Genomic DNA, 19468 nt, shown 5'->3' with positions numbered 1-19468 from the left:
AGAAAAGGATTTCCAAGGTGCTTATTAATATAAACAATTGTGCTTTTGCATGGCAGCCATGAAGGAGCGAGTGACAGAGGACATACCCACGGGGGACATCTCTGGGACAGAGCCATTGAACACCTTCTGCACAAACACAGGGGCATTGTCGTTGATGTCATACACCTTGATGATGAATTTGGAGGGCTGCTCCAGGGACCTGTTGTTGGTCCTGTCAATGATGAGGGCTGTCAGCTCATACTCTGCCTTCTTCTCCCTGTCCAGCCTCTCAATGGCATAGACATCCCCGCTGGTCTCCTCCACCTTGAAGATGGTGTTGGCATATTCACCTTTGATGATGTACTTGGCGTTGTTGTTCCTCACACTGGATGTGATCTGGAAGAAGAGTGTAATTCAGAGAGGTAAAGGTGGGCTCTGGTTCTCCCAGAGGATTCACAGAGTCAGGAATTCCTCGTCACACTGGGAACCAGCAGCTGGGCTTTCAGGGTGGCACTTCCCCCACACTGAAACTTGCTTGCACAGAGCAAGGCTTTTGTAAAATCATACCTCAGGTTTCCTAAAGGTATAAATTGTCCATGCTGTCAACACTTACAAATAATTAACTGTGTTGTGTCTCAAATAACATGAGCCACCGTTCAGTTTGAGTTACTATGTTTGCAACTTTCTGCTGCCTACCAGGGGTTTTGCTCAGTTTCACAGGATTACAGGAGGGAATCTGTATTCACAGCTCCTGCCATTATTCAGCATTAGCCTCTGTTCCTTAGCATTTTGCAGAATTCCTGCCATAGCTGGCAGCTTTCTTGTGCTCAGTCACATGCAATCCTTTAATAAGCAGTCTTTAGGCTCATCCTATGACAGGAAGGTGACATTTCCACCCCACAGATTTTAAAATTTAAGGTTATATGGTAAGGTTATAAGGTAAATATAAGGTTAACTGAAAAAGGGATGTGATAAGAGAAATGAGCATTAATCAGTTTTAAAATATAATTGAATCAAATTCTAAATGCTTTTGCACACTACTTGATCGGCAAATAATGCAATGATGCTTCCATTTCTACACCCTCACACATACAGAGTCACTGCTAGAAGGTTTAAACACAATTTTCCATGCACTATATCAGCATTCTTATTTCAGCCAGCTAATTATCAAAGATTGCTGGATTTGACCAAGTATTTCCAGCCTTTTCTTACTGATGTTATCATAAATGTCACCTGCTGGGTGTTCAGGATTTGATTTATCCTGTAGCTGTCATTTACTGTTCAGCATTGTTTAAATTTGTTTTCTCTTTTGAAATGTGTCATTAATATTTCCACCCCTCATTCCTTAATCATGCTGCTGGCTGCTGAGACTGCTGGAGAGCAGTTCACAACTCTGGAGATGTCACACGAGAAATAACCCCACCCTTGTCTCAAAGATACTGTCTTCCTCAATTTTAATGTACCTATTCAGCATAAAAAGCATAAAATTATCAGAATGCCTTTTCTGGTGCTGAGGGTGAACACACAAAGGAAAGCACTGAGATGATGCAAGATAAAATCTAAATCTGCCAGTACATTCCTCAGCCCTGCCTTGCTGCTGCTGGGCCTTTCTTTAAAGGGTTTATTAAAGGCTCAGTGCTGCAGGAGCCATTGGGATTGTGCTGAAACACCCCAGAGCTGGACAAAGGGAATGACTCTTGCTCAGGACAGCTCCAGCAACAGAAGCTGCTCCTCAGTCTGGGGCTGAACTGGTCTGAAATGAAGCAGAGATGCCCCGTGGTAGCTGAGAGGACTCTGTGCTGGACTTTGCTGAGCCAGCCCTGACAGATGTGAGTGCTGTACAGGGCAGGGGAGTGCTCAGCTGCATTTATCTGCCAAGTGTCACACTGCATCCCTTTCAAAGACTGCACTGCAGAGCTTTCCCTGGGCAATGTGCAGTTTATGATAGGCTTTTATGAGTCTTCCTGAGGAAAATGAGTTTGCAAGCAGGTCAGTGCTTTTAAAAATTATTTGCTTTCGCTTTGTGCGACAATATTTCTGATTGTGTAACAGTATTTTGAAACATAGCCCTGTGTACAAGCTGAGAGATGTAAACTGTGTTTTTGAATAAAAATGTTTTTATTTACTGATCTCTGAGGTTTCAGAAAGAATCTTGTGCTGCCAGAAGAATCCTGACATTCATCAGTCACCAGACTTCCTTCCTAACCATGCACCTGCAGGGAATGTGGCTGTTCCTGCATTTGGAATCTCTACACTGCTATTCCCTTACATTCATTTGTATTCAAAGGAATTAAAATTCCTTTAGCACTATTCTTCATTTACTCTTTGCCTATGTTTTGAAGATTTTAACATGTTAATATGTGGGTATTAAGCCCCATTTCTATTTCCTTTCCATTTCTCCTGCCTAGACTGCAAACAAATACTGCTTTTCAAGATCCTCATTTGATGCTTTTAGTCACTGCTCACAGGTTGCTGCTTACCTTGCCAACATGGTGTGGCAAAGGTGCATCAATCTCTTCTTTGATGTGCATTTGGTTCCATATCCAGTCTCTCTTCTGGCGTTTGTGGCTGACATCATTTGAACAAAGGCTTTGGATTGATTTCTGACTTCCTCCATCAGCAAATACTGGAGCCAAGAACAACGAGAAAAGTAGAATAAGGTGGCCCATCTTCTTCTGTAGCCTAGAAATGCAAAAATACAAATAACAACAGAATCAGATTCAGCAGAGGGAGCACATGTAGAAATACAAGTGGACATTCTTTCCATAGGGAAATTTGATCTCTGTTTCTTTTCATTTGCCTCAGCATCAAAATTTGAAGGTTTCTTGCTTCTCTGAAATAGTTTTAGCTGGATGCAAACTGTAAAAAACAACAACACAAAGTGTTTCAATTAAATAAAAAGTGAGTTTTGAGTGCTGGTACAAGAGGCAGCATCCCCCTGAGTGACTGCCATGCTCTGAGGAGCAGATTCTGAGCTGAGGTCCCTGTTGTGCACAGGGCCAGTGCAGCTCAGCCATGACTGAGCTTGAGTTAACTCCACTTGGAATGGAATGTTCAGGCTTGACAAACCCAAATGCAGTGTTTTGACATGCCCCAACACAAAATATGCTGTAGTCAATAATTTGCTATGCAAAATATCGATTTAGAATAAAATCTAGGTGGGTTTTTTTGGTGGAAAAAGTTATTTGTGTGAATTTTTCAATCAATTCCAAGTACAATACAGCAAATTGTCTTTCTTTAAGGGCTCATCTATTGATCCAACTTCTTGTCTTCTGAAGTTTTTGGAGACTCACATAAAGTTCATTTATCCCCTTTCCCAGACTTTAACATTTGTAAAATGATAATTTGTGAAATGGTTTTCAGGCGAAACCATATTTTTGCATCCTGTGTTAATATTAGCAAACTTTAGGCCTGACTTTCACATCAGAGGAATTATTTTAATGTATCAAAGCTGATTAATTTTCTTACTAAATTTCCCATTCCCAATATAAAGGACTGTCAGGGAACTTTAACACTCAAGTAATCAGACTTTAAATTGCACATAAATGACTTTCCATTAGCTTTTAGGAGCTGTCAGCATGCACATCAAAAATAAACCTGCTAATTGTGATGAGGAGCTGACATGACACAGGCTGCTAGATGCGAGATTAAATTAATATTTTCGTCAGGAAGGTGCTGAGACATTTCCAAAATTACTCTTTGGTAACCAGGCAATCAGTGTTATCCCATGGTGCAGCATCAATGTCAGTAAAAACGATTTTATTTACCATGGAATGTTGCTTTGCTGTACTTTTCTCTCTCCCACATTGTTGTACAAAAACTGAGGAATATTCCTCCTTTGAGGCTGTGTAGGAAGTGACCGAATAAGGTGCCTTTCAAGTTGTTTTTTGATAGACAAGCTGTGTTTGATAATTCTGGATTCAAACAAAGCCTTTTGATTTAGCTAGTTTTTTCTATTCTACGCCCTTAGCTTGACTTTGACTATTTTTAGAAAAGTGAGTATGATTTAGTTGTTTTTCTATACTTTATTTGTGTAGATGAATATTTTACAACTGGAAACTGGAAGGCAGTGATATGGTTCTGTTGGGATTGCACAAGACTGACCTTTATCCAACAAACATGATAACCAAAGGAAGCCATTGGGCAATGCCAAGCAGCACAGGCTGTGGTTTTGCCAAACAACAGACTGAAGCATTTCAAGACACTTTTCCTCTCGTTCCTGTGCTGAGTGGAGCTCTCCTGTAGTGCTGAGCTGCTGCTTGGAAATTTTAAAACAGAAAGTGGTGACTGAATTTATTTATACACATGTGCACTTCAGCTGAAACTTTATCTACCCTTTCACTCAGCATGTCCATCTTTGTGTTTGCAGGTTTTAAGGAGTCTTCAGTGCCTTTAACTCCTGATTAATGGATTCCTTGTTAATACCTATCCAATCTCCCTGCAAAGCAAATTCCTTGGGCAGGAATTTGGACATCCTTGGCTCTGCAGTTCAAACACAGACTGGGGTGGGAGAGCCTCTTGCAAAAACTGATCTCTGCTTCACCTTTGGCATCTTTCTGTCACTACGAGGCTCGGAAACAGCAAAAGAATACAGCAACATGACTCCTCTTCCAAGCAGCAAGAATGAGTGATTTATTGAAAAGCCATGGCATTTATATCAGATAGATTGTGCAAAACAAAGTAGAAAAGACTCTTTGGTCCAAGAAGGCAACACTTCTTTGAAAACATGCTTTGTGCAAAATACCATGGGACACACGACTTGGTGGTCAACACCAGGTGTCTATCTGTGTTTTCTTTCCACCTTTCCTTGTTTTGTATCTGAGAAAGATTCCCAGCCTGGGAAAGATTTAGGCTGGAGCTGAGAAAAGTCAAGAACCTGGGAAAAAAACAGATTAGGTTCCTCACGAGCCTTCAGCAGTGTCCACATTTTTCAAGCTGCTGATTTTGGGAAAATGACAGTACAGACTGGAGCTCTTTGCTCTCTCTTCTCCAGGGACATGGGAGGTGCCTTGCCCTGCAGGACAGGCTGACCCTGAGGACATGTCCCTAAGGCAGCATTCACATTTTCCACATGGCAGCCTTTGCTGCTGAGTCTGGCACTGGCTCCTCACGATGTTCAGGAATGCCCTTCCCTGGCAGGACACACAGCAGGGTGGGATGAGGGCTCTGTCCTGGTGGGAAGGACACTTTCCCTTGACAACCTGTACTAAATGCTCCCTTTTCTGGCCATGACAGTCTTCCTTCCTGGCAGCACTGACCCAAAGTGCCAGAGGCAGCAGCACAAGGGAACATTTCCATGCCTAAGCAGGAGAGTGCATTCCCATGGAGCCAGCAGCAAGAATTCGGAGGAATAACAGGGTATAATTAACAGGTAGGTGTTGGATCCCAGAAATCTGGGATTTTTGAGCTTTCTGTGCTTTCTGGCACTGACCCCCTGGAGAATACTGCTTGTGACCTGAGGCCTTGAAGAAGGCTTCCAAATTTGAGTGATGGAGTTAAAATCACAGGTGTGTAGTTAAAATAGAAGTGGATTTTTAATAGGGGTCACTGAGGCACTCACCACCCTGAATTAACCTGGAAAACAAAACAATCAGGTGCACCACAGATTTTTCCAGGTCCATGACACCCCTCAGACATCGTGACCATGCCCATCAATCTTCCCTTTGACCAGTTACATACCATAATGTAATTCCACGGGAATTTCTCAAAAATCAAACCAAACAATAAACCAGCCTACACAGCCCAAAGGCTCAAGGCATTCTTGATGAATCAGAGTATACATCACACCTTTAGTATCCCTCATTCTCTCACAAGTCAAACAATCATTAAAAAACACCCCAAACACAGCTTCCAGCACAGCTTGGGAATGCAGATGGATCTGGGTTCTCCACGAGTCCCTCTGCTCTGCCCCCACACTGCCCCACTTATCCCTCCATCCCTGGCTGATCAGCCCAACACTTCCAGCTTCTTTTAATCTAATCAGGGACCATAAATGTTCCTGAAAGTTAGGAGGGAATGGTTTATTCAAGTAGTTGAGTTTCTTGCTTTGCTCTTAAATTTTCTTCCAGCAAATGATGGGTTCTCCCACCCATATTATTCATTTTATGGGTTGAGTTATTTTAGCAAATAACTCTTGGTCTGCAGGGTACTATAGACAGTTAACTGAGAAATTCTGGTATTCAAAGTGATTTATGTGACACATGACTCATATAGTGCAGTTTCTTCTTCCAGACTGGGAGTAATTATTAAAAAATGTCGGGTGGAGATACAGACAATACTGTACTAATTAAAAGTTTGCATTTTACAGGTTGTTTTGGCAAGTAATCAACTGTTAAGGTGATGAACAGCTGTTATAAATACAGTCTCCATGTAATGAAACTACATAGGATGAAATATTCTTATGAACATTTGTGGTTTTTTGTTGTTGGTTTTTTTTCTTGCCTCTCACCAAGTTTACTTCTAACTCTAAAAACGAGTATTAATGCTTATGCAAGGTTAGTTTAGCTGGCAAAGAAATTTGTTCTGTACTTGTATGTTAGGCAAAAGTTAAACCAGATTTCTGCATAGAGATTTTAGGAAATGAGGGACAGTTGCCTCTGAAATGATCTGTTTTCCTTATTGATCATACTAAAACCTTATGCATATATTTGAGAATTTTTCAGCATCCAGAAAACCTCAAATAGTGGTAGAGTGATGATAATGAATATCCTGAGACAGAAATTTGCTAGAAGTGGAAAACCCAACACATTTTAAAAGGGTCGTGCCCGTGTTGTTGAGATAATTTGCATAATTGATTGTAAGAAAGGCTGGAAATAAAAGATTTTTTTCTCTTACTGGAATCTGAATGATGTAAATGAAAATGAAAAACCCCATGCAAAAAAATTAGTCCTTCTTGGAGTAGACAGCCCTGAAAAATTATTTTTCAGATAAATATATATTTTATATATTTATATATATTTTCAGGAAGAAATATACTCTGATACACTATCTAAACACCTCCAAAATTGCTGTGCCCAATGAAACCATGGCAGACACAGAGAGTAGAACCTGACCTGGTCTCAGGGAGCAGAATGGCTCTGACCAGCCTGGCCATAGAGAACCCATTTTAACATTCATCTCTAGGATGGGTAAGACCAAATGTAAATTTTGAATGCAGCAACCCCTAAGGAACAGAAAGTTAACACATCAAACACAGGAGAGATATAAATTATCTTTCTCCTTTGCAGTGCTGTAGTTTTGGTGAGCAGGCAGAACATTATTAAAAGCAAAGAGCCTTTGCAATTCCTAACACTGCCTTCCAGGGGCCATAAAGGGCTGTGCAGACCTGGGCTGACAAAGCTCCTGCTGTCTCTGACAAGCCCTGCAGGCAGATAAAAAGCATTGTCCCTTCCAGAAGGGGCACAGGAAGCACAGAGGGCTGAGATGTGGTTGTGCTGTGGCAGGGTCAGGAGTGACAAGGCTTCAGGTTTTGCTGTCCCCAGTTCCCTCAGCCAAAACTGCTGCCCATGGCTGTGCCCAGCACCCAGGGGAGGAGCAGGACGTGTCCCCAGATGCGTCCCCAGGCATGTCCCAGCTCTGTCCCTCCCTGTGTCCCAGCTGTGTCCCAGTTGTGTCCCAGCTCTGTCCCATCTGTGTCCCAGCTCTGTCCCCAGGTGTCCCCATGGCTGTGTCCCAGCTGTGTCCCAGCTGTGTCCCCATGGCTGTGTCCTCATGGCTCTGTCCCAGCTGTGTCCCAGCTGTGTCCCAGCTGTGTCCCAGATGTGTCCCAGCTCTGCTGTTACCTGTGCTCCCGTTCCCCTCCGTGCTCCTGCCAGGGCTCCCGTGAGACAGGAGCTGAGGGCACCCAGTGACAACAGGAATTGGGGAGGTCCCCAAACCTTAGTGACCCTGAGAACAGCTGGCTAAGGACATCGTGCAACTTTTGACTCAGAGGAATAATTTCTTTTTTCATTTTCGGGTGTAATCTGTGGCAGGGCAGAACTCAGTGTTTCTCTGTGCCTGTCACATGTCCCCAGCAAGGCACAGTGACCAGAACAGCCTTTCCTGAGAACACTCTGCTGCTGCTTCCTGTCCTGACTATTCACTGATTTAATCAGGCCTGACTACCTGGGGCTGGATTTTAGGATGTCCTTGTGTCCATGTTATGCATGTGGGAAGTGATTTCCACTGATGACTAAACAATCTGGAGTGCAAATGCCTGCCTGAAAACTGGCTGTAAAATGACATTTTCTACTTGGGATAGTACCTTTGAATGAACAGAACCTTCAGCAATATCTTAAACTTGCTACTTTAGAAATACCAGTGAGTTGTGAGACCACTTGTGATGCATTTGGTGCTGCTCAGTTCTTGGTGTTGATGCTGCAGCAGTGTGTAAACACAGGTGAGGACACAATTCAGCACCTCTGATTTTGGCTCCTCATATTTTCTTTCCAGGGAAAAGGAGAGTTAATTCTGATCTGAAATAGTTTTGTGATTTGAGATTCAAGTTTCTGGTAGGTCTGGGGGAAATTTATTAATGATTGTTTTTCCCTGTCTGTTCATCTCACCAGAAATTTTCAACTGGATGATGCAAAATACGACTTCATCTCATGGGTGGATAGAGTCCTCAGCTAGGACAGATTTCTCTTTTGGAAATAAAGAATTTGGCTCTAAAAACCTGCAAATAGTTGCTTTGTACACAAATGTTTATTGCCTTGGAAAGCAGGCAGTCAAATTATGCCCTGAGTCCTTCTGTTATCTGGGAAGAAAATGGGGGAGGCAAGACCTGGTTTGGTGGTTTTTACCCTTTTTTTTTTTTTTTTTTTTTTTTTTTTTTTTTTTTTTTTTGTTTCCTTCTTTATTTTTATCTTCTTTATTTTTTTCTTTTTTTCTTTTCTTTTCTATTTTTCTTTGTCTTGCAGCAAAGTCACTTTCCAAGCTAGTGAGTGACAACTGGTGCCCTAAAATGGGTCAGCAGCAAAAATGAATCTGCCCAAGGGTCCTCCCAGAGATCCTGAGACCCCTGCTTGCATTTTAGTGAGTGACCTGCTGGTTTAAAGTGCTGCAGGGAATCCTGAGAGAAGGCAGAGTGCAAGCTGAAAATCAGAAATGCATGATCCAAGAAGATTTTAGTTGTAAACAGAATAAGATCCCTTTTGTTCCTTGCTGATAAATCTGATTGAGTTGAGAGAGTCCTGTCAGACAGTGAAGCACCAAGGCCCAAAACCTCAAAGGTTGAAGGATTTTTAACCTATGCTGGTTTCTCTCAATTTCTGGTTAATCTTCTCTAAAAATGCATTTTCTATAAGCTTTCAGAAGCACATTTGCAGTTTGGAGGGTGCTGTCTGTGCTCCTACCTGACTTGTATCTGAAAAAGAAAGGATAAAATTATTGATTGAATGTGTGTTTCTGGTGTAGGTTCAGATTCAATTTCCTGTTCACAAATACACATTTGTTTGGCTTAGATCTTGATTTCCCTTTGCATAACACTGCACAGCTCATAATCAGCTCTGAATTTGGCTTCTGTTAGAATTCAAGAAAACCTCAGAGAATCTCTTTTCCTGGGAAGATTTGGGAGGGATGGGTTGAGAGACTGTGCCTGGTTGTCCTGTGTTATTTTGGTACCTGCAGCCTTTTGTGGATAGTGTTAATTTAAATAAGGGGATATCCCCAGATAAATGTCTGGGAATCTGAAACCCTTCTGCTTGTGGAAATGAATCACCTTCATGATCTAATAAGAGAAGACCTGGAAAATCTGTACAAAAGTGTGCAAATTCCATGTTGGTTGAGAAAATCTAGGACTTATTTTTCTGTGTCATGTCAAAAATCTTACCCAGGAAAATGAGCCACCCCAGAGGGGCTGCTCCTCCAGGTCACAGGCTTTGATTCCTATTCTCATTGTTAATAAAATAATTTCCCTGTCAATCTGTAGTAATCTGTTTTTTATCTGAGTTTCTTTCTTGTAAATCTGGTCATTTAGAAGCAAATTAAATAGATGTGAATGCTTCAGTTCTGGACTGTTCATGGACCTTAAGGAAGGACTATTTTTGGACTAGCTAAATGAATAATTCTTGAATGACTTCTGTTGTTGAAATGACTGCACTCTGGAGCTGAGGGTTGTTTGCCGTGGATGACAGATGTGATGAAGATAAAACAATGCTTTGAAGCCATTAAAATGATCAGTGACAGTATATATAAACTTTCTTCTCATCAGATTGGTGATGAGCTCATTGTTGGTTTAAGGGATGACTGTTTTCTGTGGTATGTCTATCAGGAAATCCCCTGTTGGTAAATCTGCTGACCCTCTGCTCAGAAGAGAGGCACAGGTGAAGGTCTGTCAGAGCCACATCCAACCTGAGGTGAGCTTTAACCACCTCCCTCATTTCCCACTTTGCATGCAGACTGTGTCTCGTGCCTGGTGCAGAATGCCTGGTTTTGCTCATTTCTCATGATGATGTTAATTGTCACCACAGAAGCTGTAGAGACCCTTGAGAGCTGATGCTGGAATGGGACAGATACAGAGCAGGAAGCACAGAAATGTTCTGGTGCAGCTTGAGGAGCCTGACCCTGGCCTTTCTCCTACAGTCACATAATGCTTTACTTTCCCTGAAGTATTCCCAGAATGGATTAGAGTCCTTTAAATAAGTGATATTGTCCAGTTTTTCCATGCATAAAGCCTTTTACTTCATGTACAAATATGTCAGTCCAGAATAAAAAGAGGGGTAAAAGGTGCTTAAGCACAGTGCCAAGTGTAAACACAGCTGCTGAAATATTTTGAAGCTCATTGTGGTTAAATTATTGAACTGATTTTTGATTTTGTTTCACAGTAACTAAAAATATTATCATAAACAGAAAATTTTGTCTTTCCCTTAGTTGTTGACAGCATGGATCCCATGGAGTTTAAGGTCACAACTGTGGCTCTTTACAGCCTCTGGTCCCTGGGAGCAGGTTTGTGAGGGCTGGGTGAGGAGCAGGGGTGTTATGGAGTTTAGGGAATGTGCTCAAGCACACAGGCAGAGTTTGGGGGTTGGCACAGAATATTCTCACCTCATCATCACTGTCACACAGATTCAATGCTCTCTGGTTCAGTGCATTCCATTTATTAAGATCAGAAATCCTACCACACCTATAACTGTATGATTTATTTACTTTGCAGATGTTGCAGGGGTGAAACAAACAATCAAATGACAGAAAATTTGCTCTTGGCCACATGCCTTGTGGTGACAGTTGTCAAACGCTGTTGAAGCCAGAGCCATTCTAGGGGTTAACTCTGGGTTCAGTGCAGCCCCTCTGCTCTGAAGTGAGCTGATAAGATGGGTGGGATAACCCTGCATGCATAGTTTGGAGCTGCAGCCATTTCCCCCTCTGAATTCCTTGTCCAAGATAAAGAGGAGGATACCTCTCATCTGGATTAATTATTGATAAAGACAGATGCTGAAAATAGTGATGAAATGCCAGCGTTGCAGACAGTCAAAGAACTTATTCCCTTCCTTGTGCCAAAAGCAAATCTCAGGGATGATCTGGGGCACTCCCCTGGGAAGGGGATCTCAGTCTCAGTCACATATTTACCTGGCTGTAGATCCATCTTTTTTTTTGCTTCCTCTGAGCCAATTTCCTTTTGTTTATCCCAAACTGAGGGGGCTCAGTATGATAGAGAGAGGTACGGGAGCTCCCCTCATCCCCAGCACCCCCCACACTCTGATGCTGTTTGATTTTTGGGGAGCAGGAGGACAAGAGAAAGCTCCAAAAATTGTCTGCTCATTCCACTGTGGAAGTGGAATCGTTTGGGCATCTTGCAGGTGTTTGTGATCTCTGGAAAGACTTCTCCACCCTTTCTGAGCAGAAGCTTTGCTCCCTACAATAAACTGTGTGCACCATTCAGACTGGGTCTGAGTTGGTGCTTCCCCTGCTTAGCTCAGCTCTGCAGAGCTTGGCTGAAGCTGCCACTGGGTGTTTCAGGGCTTGGCCAAGCTGAAAGGATAGAAGGTATGTATAAGAATAATGTATTGAAGAGCTTTCCCCATTACCCTTTGCTTCCACATAAATCCTTAATATCAGAGAGGCCTCCTAGCACAGAGCTCCAGCTGAGCCCCCCTCATTAAGGAAAAGTCCCTCTCCTTTGAGGAACCATTTGCAATAAAGATGATTTTAAAAAGTACAGTGTGTGCTGTGTTTACAGCAGATAAGATTTTTTTTTCTCCATGTTTTTCTTTAACAAAAGCTCAGGAGCAAAAGTATCTGTGTGGAACACGAGCATCGTGCCCAGGTCACTGTAATTGATATTTACTGCACCACCAGAAATCTGCAGCAGAGAAACCCTGCCTAGCTGGCTGTGTGTGCTCATTCCTTTGTCCAGGGTAGTCTCTGGGGTAACTGAATGCATTAGTATTTCCTCTGAAAATTAATGCTGTGGCAGATAAAGAAAGCATGCACTTATACATAAATCTCTTGTTTTCTGTCTGGGCAAGAGGCTAAAAAAACAGGGTGTGTCTGGATTGGTTTTGTTAGGGCTCTGTATTTTTCTCCCCCTTTTAGAATGTCTCATTCAAATGTCAGTTCATTCTTCTCTATTTCCTGCCCTTATCCAACAAGACTTGTAGACCTTAATTAACTTTAAGACCTTTTATGTCCATCCCTAGGGTTACAGTCCTTTCCTGGAACACTTCCATTGTATTATCTCCATGTGTTGTGAGATGATGCAAATGATATTTTTACTGCTCTTGTGAATTTACAATGAATTTCTCAACAGTTTCAGCTACAGCTCAGCTCTTGTTAGGAAAATTCCATCTTTAAATCAAAATAAAACTAGGGGACCAAATTTCCACTCTAATGAATTGAAAAAGGAAAGCTGGAGAGCCTGAAAATACAGGATTCAGACACAGGGAAGCTTAAAAAGATGAGGAAAGCTCTTGTAAGTTGTGTGACTTCTGTGTGGATTTATTTCTATGTGGGAGTGGTTGTGATTTAACAAAGATATTTCTTAAGCTGCATTGGAACCTTTTTTTCTTCTTCAGAGATTGTGTAAGTGGAATGTTTATTTCTGCCACAACTCATATTTTAATCACAGGCAGTGAAAATCCCCTTCTGGTGGGAATAAACCCTTTCTCTTCACCTGAAGAAGTTGCAGGTCAGTCCATATTTGGCAGGTAATGCAGCTCATCACTTCACAGCAGGGAAATGAGAAAATATATTCCACTGAGAAATGTATCCTTTTCTTCCTGTTTGGGACTGAAGTCATATCTAAGTGCAGCTCAGTAATTCAGTATCTGTTCTAATCCTAAACTTTTACCAGAGCTGCTATTGGCAAATCCAGGGTACAAAACAAAGGAGTTTGCTAAATGGTGCTGCAGAGGATGGAGCTCTGTGATGGTTCTGTCCCTGCTGAGTTCACATTTCTGTCTTTGTAACATGAACCCACTGCAAAAAGCATCCCAGCTCTCCTGCTCTCTGCTTTCTGCCCTCACTTCTTAATTTGTGTGCTGGAGAAGTGTCTGAAGTGGAGTGCACTGACCATCTGAATGATACTAAAATGTGCAATCATTGTTTATGCTTTAATGAGAGCCTAAACCCCTAAATTAACAGCACTGAGCAAACAGCCAATATACACAAATTCATTGTAGCCTTGGGTTCCTAGAGGGGGTGTTGAAAACTCTGACACATTATTATTAATATTGATTGCTTGGCCTAATCCTAAAGTAAATCACAGAATTGTTAAAGTTGGAAAAGGCCTTTAAGATCATGAAGTCATGAGTAAACTGATTCTCTTGCAGACAGATCATTTATATCTGGAAGATAATGGCAGTAAAAGCCAGAAAGATACAGGAAATGTCTTCTGAATTCAGGTCTGGGGCTGGAGGTAGAGGGAGGGACAAAGCCAAAGCTCTGTGCCAGTGGGGGTTCTGCAGATGGAGCTGAGCCCACCACAGGAGCCATTCCATCAGTGGCAGGATTTCCTATCATCTGCAGGACACCAACCCTCGGGCTCCTCAGGCCAAATGCTTAAGGCAGATTTGTGCTCCTCCTGTGAGGATTCCAGAGCACAAACTCAGCAGATAGCATTGAAAAGGAAGGGGAAAAGGAAGACTGGTGCTACCAGAGCACTGCTTGGAAATGTGGACAAAGGCAGGAGAAGGAACTCAGTGCATCCTCAGGTGGAAATGGAATTTCCCTTCCCACTGCCATGCACAGTGAGCCCCAGGGTCCCTGTGCTGCATTTCCCACCTGGTGCCTGCTGAGCTCTGCCAGCTGCCAGGGGCAACCCCAGGTGTTGTGGGTGGGTCTAGGAGATGGAGGATGCAGAGAAATGAGTGACTGCAAATGGGACAAAGTCAGATGTGTCACTGCTGGGTTGTGGCTTTTAACAGCAACAGAGTCACCTCAAGTTGTGGCAGAGGGTGCTGGGGAAATTGTGCAGGAACAGAAGGATCTTGTTGACAGCTGGGACAATAAAAGTGACCTCTTTGGGTTTCAAAAATGGGGAATTTAAAACATTTTTGCCTTTTTGTTTACCTCTAACTGTGATGGTGCTCTGTAAGTCCTTGCATTTCAGGTAGCAATGGTGGGGCAGAAGAACACTCTTTTCTCTCTGCTGCTCTTTGGGGAGGTACCTGTGCAATTTCCCTAGTTTGTCCAGGTAACCATGCTTGCCTTTCTCTAAAATATGATTAATTTTTCACTCTAAGTTTTGGACTTTTGTGGATAATACTTGATAAAGCTTTCAGATGCAGCTGCTCATCTATTTTAAGAATTTTGCTCTCTGCCTCACACAAAAATACTTGTCTGGAGAAAAGTCTAAAAGTCTTCCAGAGTGTCTGTTCACCTCTTGACTCTTTCTGGTTTATGGAAATACTTTACAGGGGTATTCTCAGAGCACCAAAACTGAAGTGTAGGCAGTGATAATTGATGGATAAGTTGCCCTTGTGCCCTTCTCCTGTCTTTGCCAGCCCTGGAAATCCCAGGTCTTGAGCTGCCCCAGGTGCTGTGAATGTCCTTATTGGCACCTGGGAGGTGCAGATCTCCCTGCCTGCCCAACAGCAAATGCACAGATCAGCCCCATGGCACAAACAACTTCCATTGCAGGAGATGAGAGAACTTACTTGACATATTCAGCAAAAGCTTGTGCTCAAAATAGAACCAGTTCCATTCTTATTGACAGATCTGAAATTCAGATGCAGATGAGTGAAAATCAAATGAAAGGGGCTAATTTGTATTCCTGCACTGGAGAGCTGCAAACAGGTTGTTCACAATTTTTTGTTAGTTTTTCACATTCTGAGGGCAGCCTCACTACAGGATTCAGGAGGTGCAGTGGTGTGATGAGGAATTCATTCTGTGCAGGTCTCTGGGGCAGCTCAGGTTTCACCCTGGGCATGGCTGGAGCCCCAGGAGGTCTGATGGAGGGTGTGTGTAGGGAGCAAGAAGGACCTGGTGGGTCCTGGAGCTGGGAAGGGGCTCCAGTCTGGGTGGGAGTGGGGCTGCCTGAGTCCTCCTGGGTGGCTGGACAGGCACTTTCAGCACCCCTGAACTGCTGAGCCTTGGCTTCTAAATCATGCCTTCATTTTGCACAGGTTTAGAAAAAAATACTCACACCAGTGCTAAACTTTGAGGAGTTTTTGGTTTGTAAACTCACAAGGACAACAAAGGAAACCCATTTGTTTAAAAAAAAAAAAAAAAAGACACCAAAGTAATTTCATGCCAAACAAAGGGAACCTCTTCTTTTCTTCTTGGCAATAACATTGGAACTTCTGAATTAAACTGCAGAACCTGAGCAAACCCTGGAATTATGATGAAAATACAATGAAGATTCTTAACAGAAAGCTCAGGTGCCAGAAAGAATCAGTTATCTTGATTCTGTGAGCCTCTGCCCTTTTAGAAAACATAAAGTATTTTCTGGCCTGATTTAAGCCTATAGTTCTGTAGACACATACCCAGACAAGAAAAGAGAATTTTACCAAAGTTTTTCTATGTTGAATTTGAAATATTAATTGAAGTAATAGATTTCTGGATGGGAAGTGAAGTCCTTTGTTCCACAAGTGCTGTAAATCAGAGCAGTTTGTGAAGGATGCCCCGTGATTTTGAGCTCTATCCTGTTTTCAGAGCAGTTTCCCTCAGCAGAGGCAGGATGTGAAGCAAAGCTGGCAGCAGGGCTGTTAACTCTGCCTCTGCCCCCCATCCAGCCTGCTGCACACTGCTCAGGGACAGGCTCCTCTTCCAGCACACAATTCCAGTGTTAACACTTGTTTTAAAAATGTTTAAAAACAGCTTTATGGTCTTCTGTTAAAGAGCAAAGCTTTGGGAAATGCTTGCTGTTGCACTGCAGTGCAGCTGAAGTTGAAAAATAACCCAGGTTTGTGGCTTTGTAGGCAAAGCAGGAATGATTTTTTAATTGAGTTTATCCTTTGCTTTCAAATTAATTTGTTTTATTGCTTGTAACTTGACATTCTTCTCTCTAGTATATTGTACTATTCTAAGGCTTGGCTGTGCTAAATGTATCCTGTGTCCTTTTGTCCCGTGGGTCACCCTTTATTTAAGGATTAAAAGCACCTTGTGGAGATTCCAGAGATAAATTTCAAGTCAGCATTTCTATGATTTTTTTTCTTATATATGGGTTGTTCTCACCAGGCACAAATTAACCTAAGATGAGAAGCTTTTGTAAATCACTGGAGCATCTTTGCTTTTGTCTAATATATTTTCCTGCATGAACATCTATAATACTGTGTGCTTTTACAAATGCTGATCTAATGATTTATATTCACAGGAGGCAGGGACACATTGATTAACTATACCTTTGTTAACTGCAGAAACAGCCAACTTGGAATGTTTTGGGGAGCTAAGAATGGAAGAGATTTTCTCACAGAAATTCATCTTCTTCCATATCTTCTTTTTCCCTTGCATTTCTTTCCTTCCTTTATCTTTATTACTGTGTGACAGGCAGCACAGTGAGGTGCTGTGCACACTGACAGTCCCACTATTGCAGAATGGATTTCTTACAGAAAAACCACTATCAGTTCATCTCTTATGCACAAATGCTTTGTCTCTGCAAGCTCTACAGAGAGCTTGTTAGTTCAGGGACCTGCTACACTGGCTCTAGGACAAGATAAAAGCCTTTGCAACCAACTTTTTGTGTCAAACCACTGCTCATAAAATAACTCATCAGAAAAAAAATGGGTCTTTTTGAGCCACTGAGATCAAGAAGCCTCTGGAATAAGAATTGCTGGTCTTTTAGAGAAGGGTCTGTAAAACCTGGCACTCCAGAGTTAAGGTGCTAAAGTACCTGGGATGCTTTCAACTTGGGAATTAGGATATCAAGTCACTGACCTGAGTTTGTGTAAACTCCCCTCTCAGCTTTAAACAGATATGCCAGAGCTAGCCAGTGCACACCATGGCTGTCACCTCTTGGTCCTGGGCACAGGAAAGCCACCCACCCTAAAGACAGACCCCAAACCCACCCCCACCTCAACAAAACATTTGCATCAAATCACATTCCAGAGCACTGCAAACAGTCCTGGAGCTGCACCTGTGACACCACAAGTGAAATCCCTTCCTCAAGGTTTTACAGGTGCAACTGGCAGCACAACCTCCCCTTCTCTTCCATTATGAATGAACATCAACAGCACAACCTAAATATTACAAAGCAATACTCAAAAAAACCCCCATTAAATGTCTCTTTTTCAAAAAAACAAACTTGGATTATTATGGTATAGCCGAATGAAACCAGAGATTTTCTTCTTCCAGTGTAAATTATAAATAGCTCTGCTGTTTGCACTCAGCTTGGTGTGGATACCACCAGTGTAAGGCACAAAGGATTTGGTGTATATGTAAAAAATTAATGGCCCATTTGCTGGCATTTGTTATATTGTTGAAGACATTAGAAAATAATTTGGGTGGAGGGAACAAACCCTTTGAAATGAACCTGATGGGTGAAGGACAGAAAATAACATTTATCTCTTACCCGAGTCCGAGGTGGCGGAGCTTCGGTCTGGGACCAAATCAGACAAACTCAACCAGCAGTATCCCAAAAGTTAAGCAGAATGCAAAAAATTAAGATCAAATAGAAAAATCCACTTCTCTTTTTGTGAAGCAATACTGGGAGTGTTCAGCTCCCCAGCCTCCAAGGTTTTCCAGCTGGGAGTCAGCCTTTTCCCATCCTGCATCCCGGCATCCTGTTATTGTTCCAAGTTTTTAGCAATACAGTGAGAAAAGGGAGTGGAGGAAACTAGATAAACTTAGCCTTGTTATTGCTCTATCTACTTATTTGTTGCTGAACTCTAATGAGGGAACTGAATAAAAGGAAACTGGCTCTGAGAGAAACAGAGTTGGTCTGTTATTTGGTATTGTTTTAGAGAGAGTTTTAGGAGCTAGCAAATACCTGAGAGGAACTTTTGGTGTCTGACACTTGATCAGCACAGACTGTGCCTGCTTTGCACAAACAGGATTTTCCAAGCAGTTTGGATGTGTCCTATCTATCAGAATTTTTATACCTGGAAACCAAAAGGGTAGAGACTGTGAGTGAGACTGGGTTCCTGCTGAGCTCTGCCAGTGCAGGGTGTAAAGATGAAATTTCATGGTGTCTTTCACAGGTAAAGTGAAGACCCGAGGAGCAAGGCAGTGTAGGGAGGCCTTTCAGAAAGAGAAAATGTTCACAGCATCTTGATTTTGGTGAGTTCTAAGTCTGGAGACCACTCAGGACACACAGAAGGGGAAGATTCAGTGTTAAACTGAACACAAGGGTGTAGCTCTTGGCATTGTGCACTACAAATGAAAGAGGATTTTTTTCACTAAATAATGCAGAAGAAAGCTGAGACGTCCAGGGCTTACTGAAAACACGCTTTTAGAAATGACTTACAATAAATGTAGACAAATCTTCAATGTATCTTAAGTATGTCTTTAATAATTTTAAATATTGAATTAAATTTTTAATATTATTTCACAGTTAAATACTCTCTTGCCCCTATTTGTCATGGCAGTCCAGCACAGGTGGTGGCATTGATTTCCTGCCTTGCCAGAAGGCTGAGGTAGGTCAGATTGCTTCACATTTTCATGGTGTACAGCAGTGAAGATGAATGGCTTCTGAAGGAATTTGTTACATTAATTATTTAAAAAAAAAAAAAAAAAAAGAGACATTTTTCAAAGTCTTGTGTAAGGAGCTCAGAGTCCAGTTTCCTTGCAGGAAAGTGAGCTGTTAAATGAGCTCCTGCTGGGAGAGGAGCAGGGAGATGCTGATAGGGGTTTCCAGGGAAGTGCAGCTCTCTGGTCAGCATGCAGCTCCCTGATAATCTGGTGCCCACAGCAGATAAGGTGCCCAGATAGGATTTACCCTTACAAGTGGCTCCAACTGCATTCCCATCCCTTTGTTCCTCTGATGTCCCCATGGGGGCTGGAGCTGAGGGTGACATTCAGCTGCTCCAGGAAAGCAGGAGGGGAGGGAGTCAGAGGAAAGGAGGAGACCCCAGAGCTCTCTGTGTGTGCCCTGAGACCGCAGCTGAGGCTGTCCAGCTCTGTTTCACTGCCTGCT

The 19468-nt window shown here is 42.4% G+C and overlaps 1 protein-coding gene across 1 annotated transcript in view; it reads right to left on the bottom strand.

Moving 5' to 3' along the window:
• CDH5 (cadherin 5) overlaps positions 1-18128 on the bottom strand; it is a 28536-nt gene extending 10408 nt beyond the window's left edge. The window contains exons 1-3 of the mRNA XM_079315918.1: positions 17906-18128; positions 2460-2661; positions 87-375 (exon numbers count right to left, since the gene is read on the bottom strand). Coding sequence (XP_079172044.1) covers positions 87-375; positions 2460-2648 — 478 coding nt within the window. The 5' untranslated portion in view covers positions 2649-2661; positions 17906-18128. The remainder of the gene's footprint in view (positions 1-86; positions 376-2459; positions 2662-17905) is intronic.
• Positions 18129-19468: the final 1340 nt, after the last annotated feature.

The sequence above is a fragment of the Erithacus rubecula genome, assembly GCF_903797595.1.
Source record: "Erithacus rubecula genome assembly, chromosome: 12".
NCBI lineage: Eukaryota > Metazoa > Chordata > Aves > Passeriformes > Muscicapidae > Erithacus > Erithacus rubecula.
This window is presented reverse-complemented; position numbering and strand designations above follow the sequence as displayed.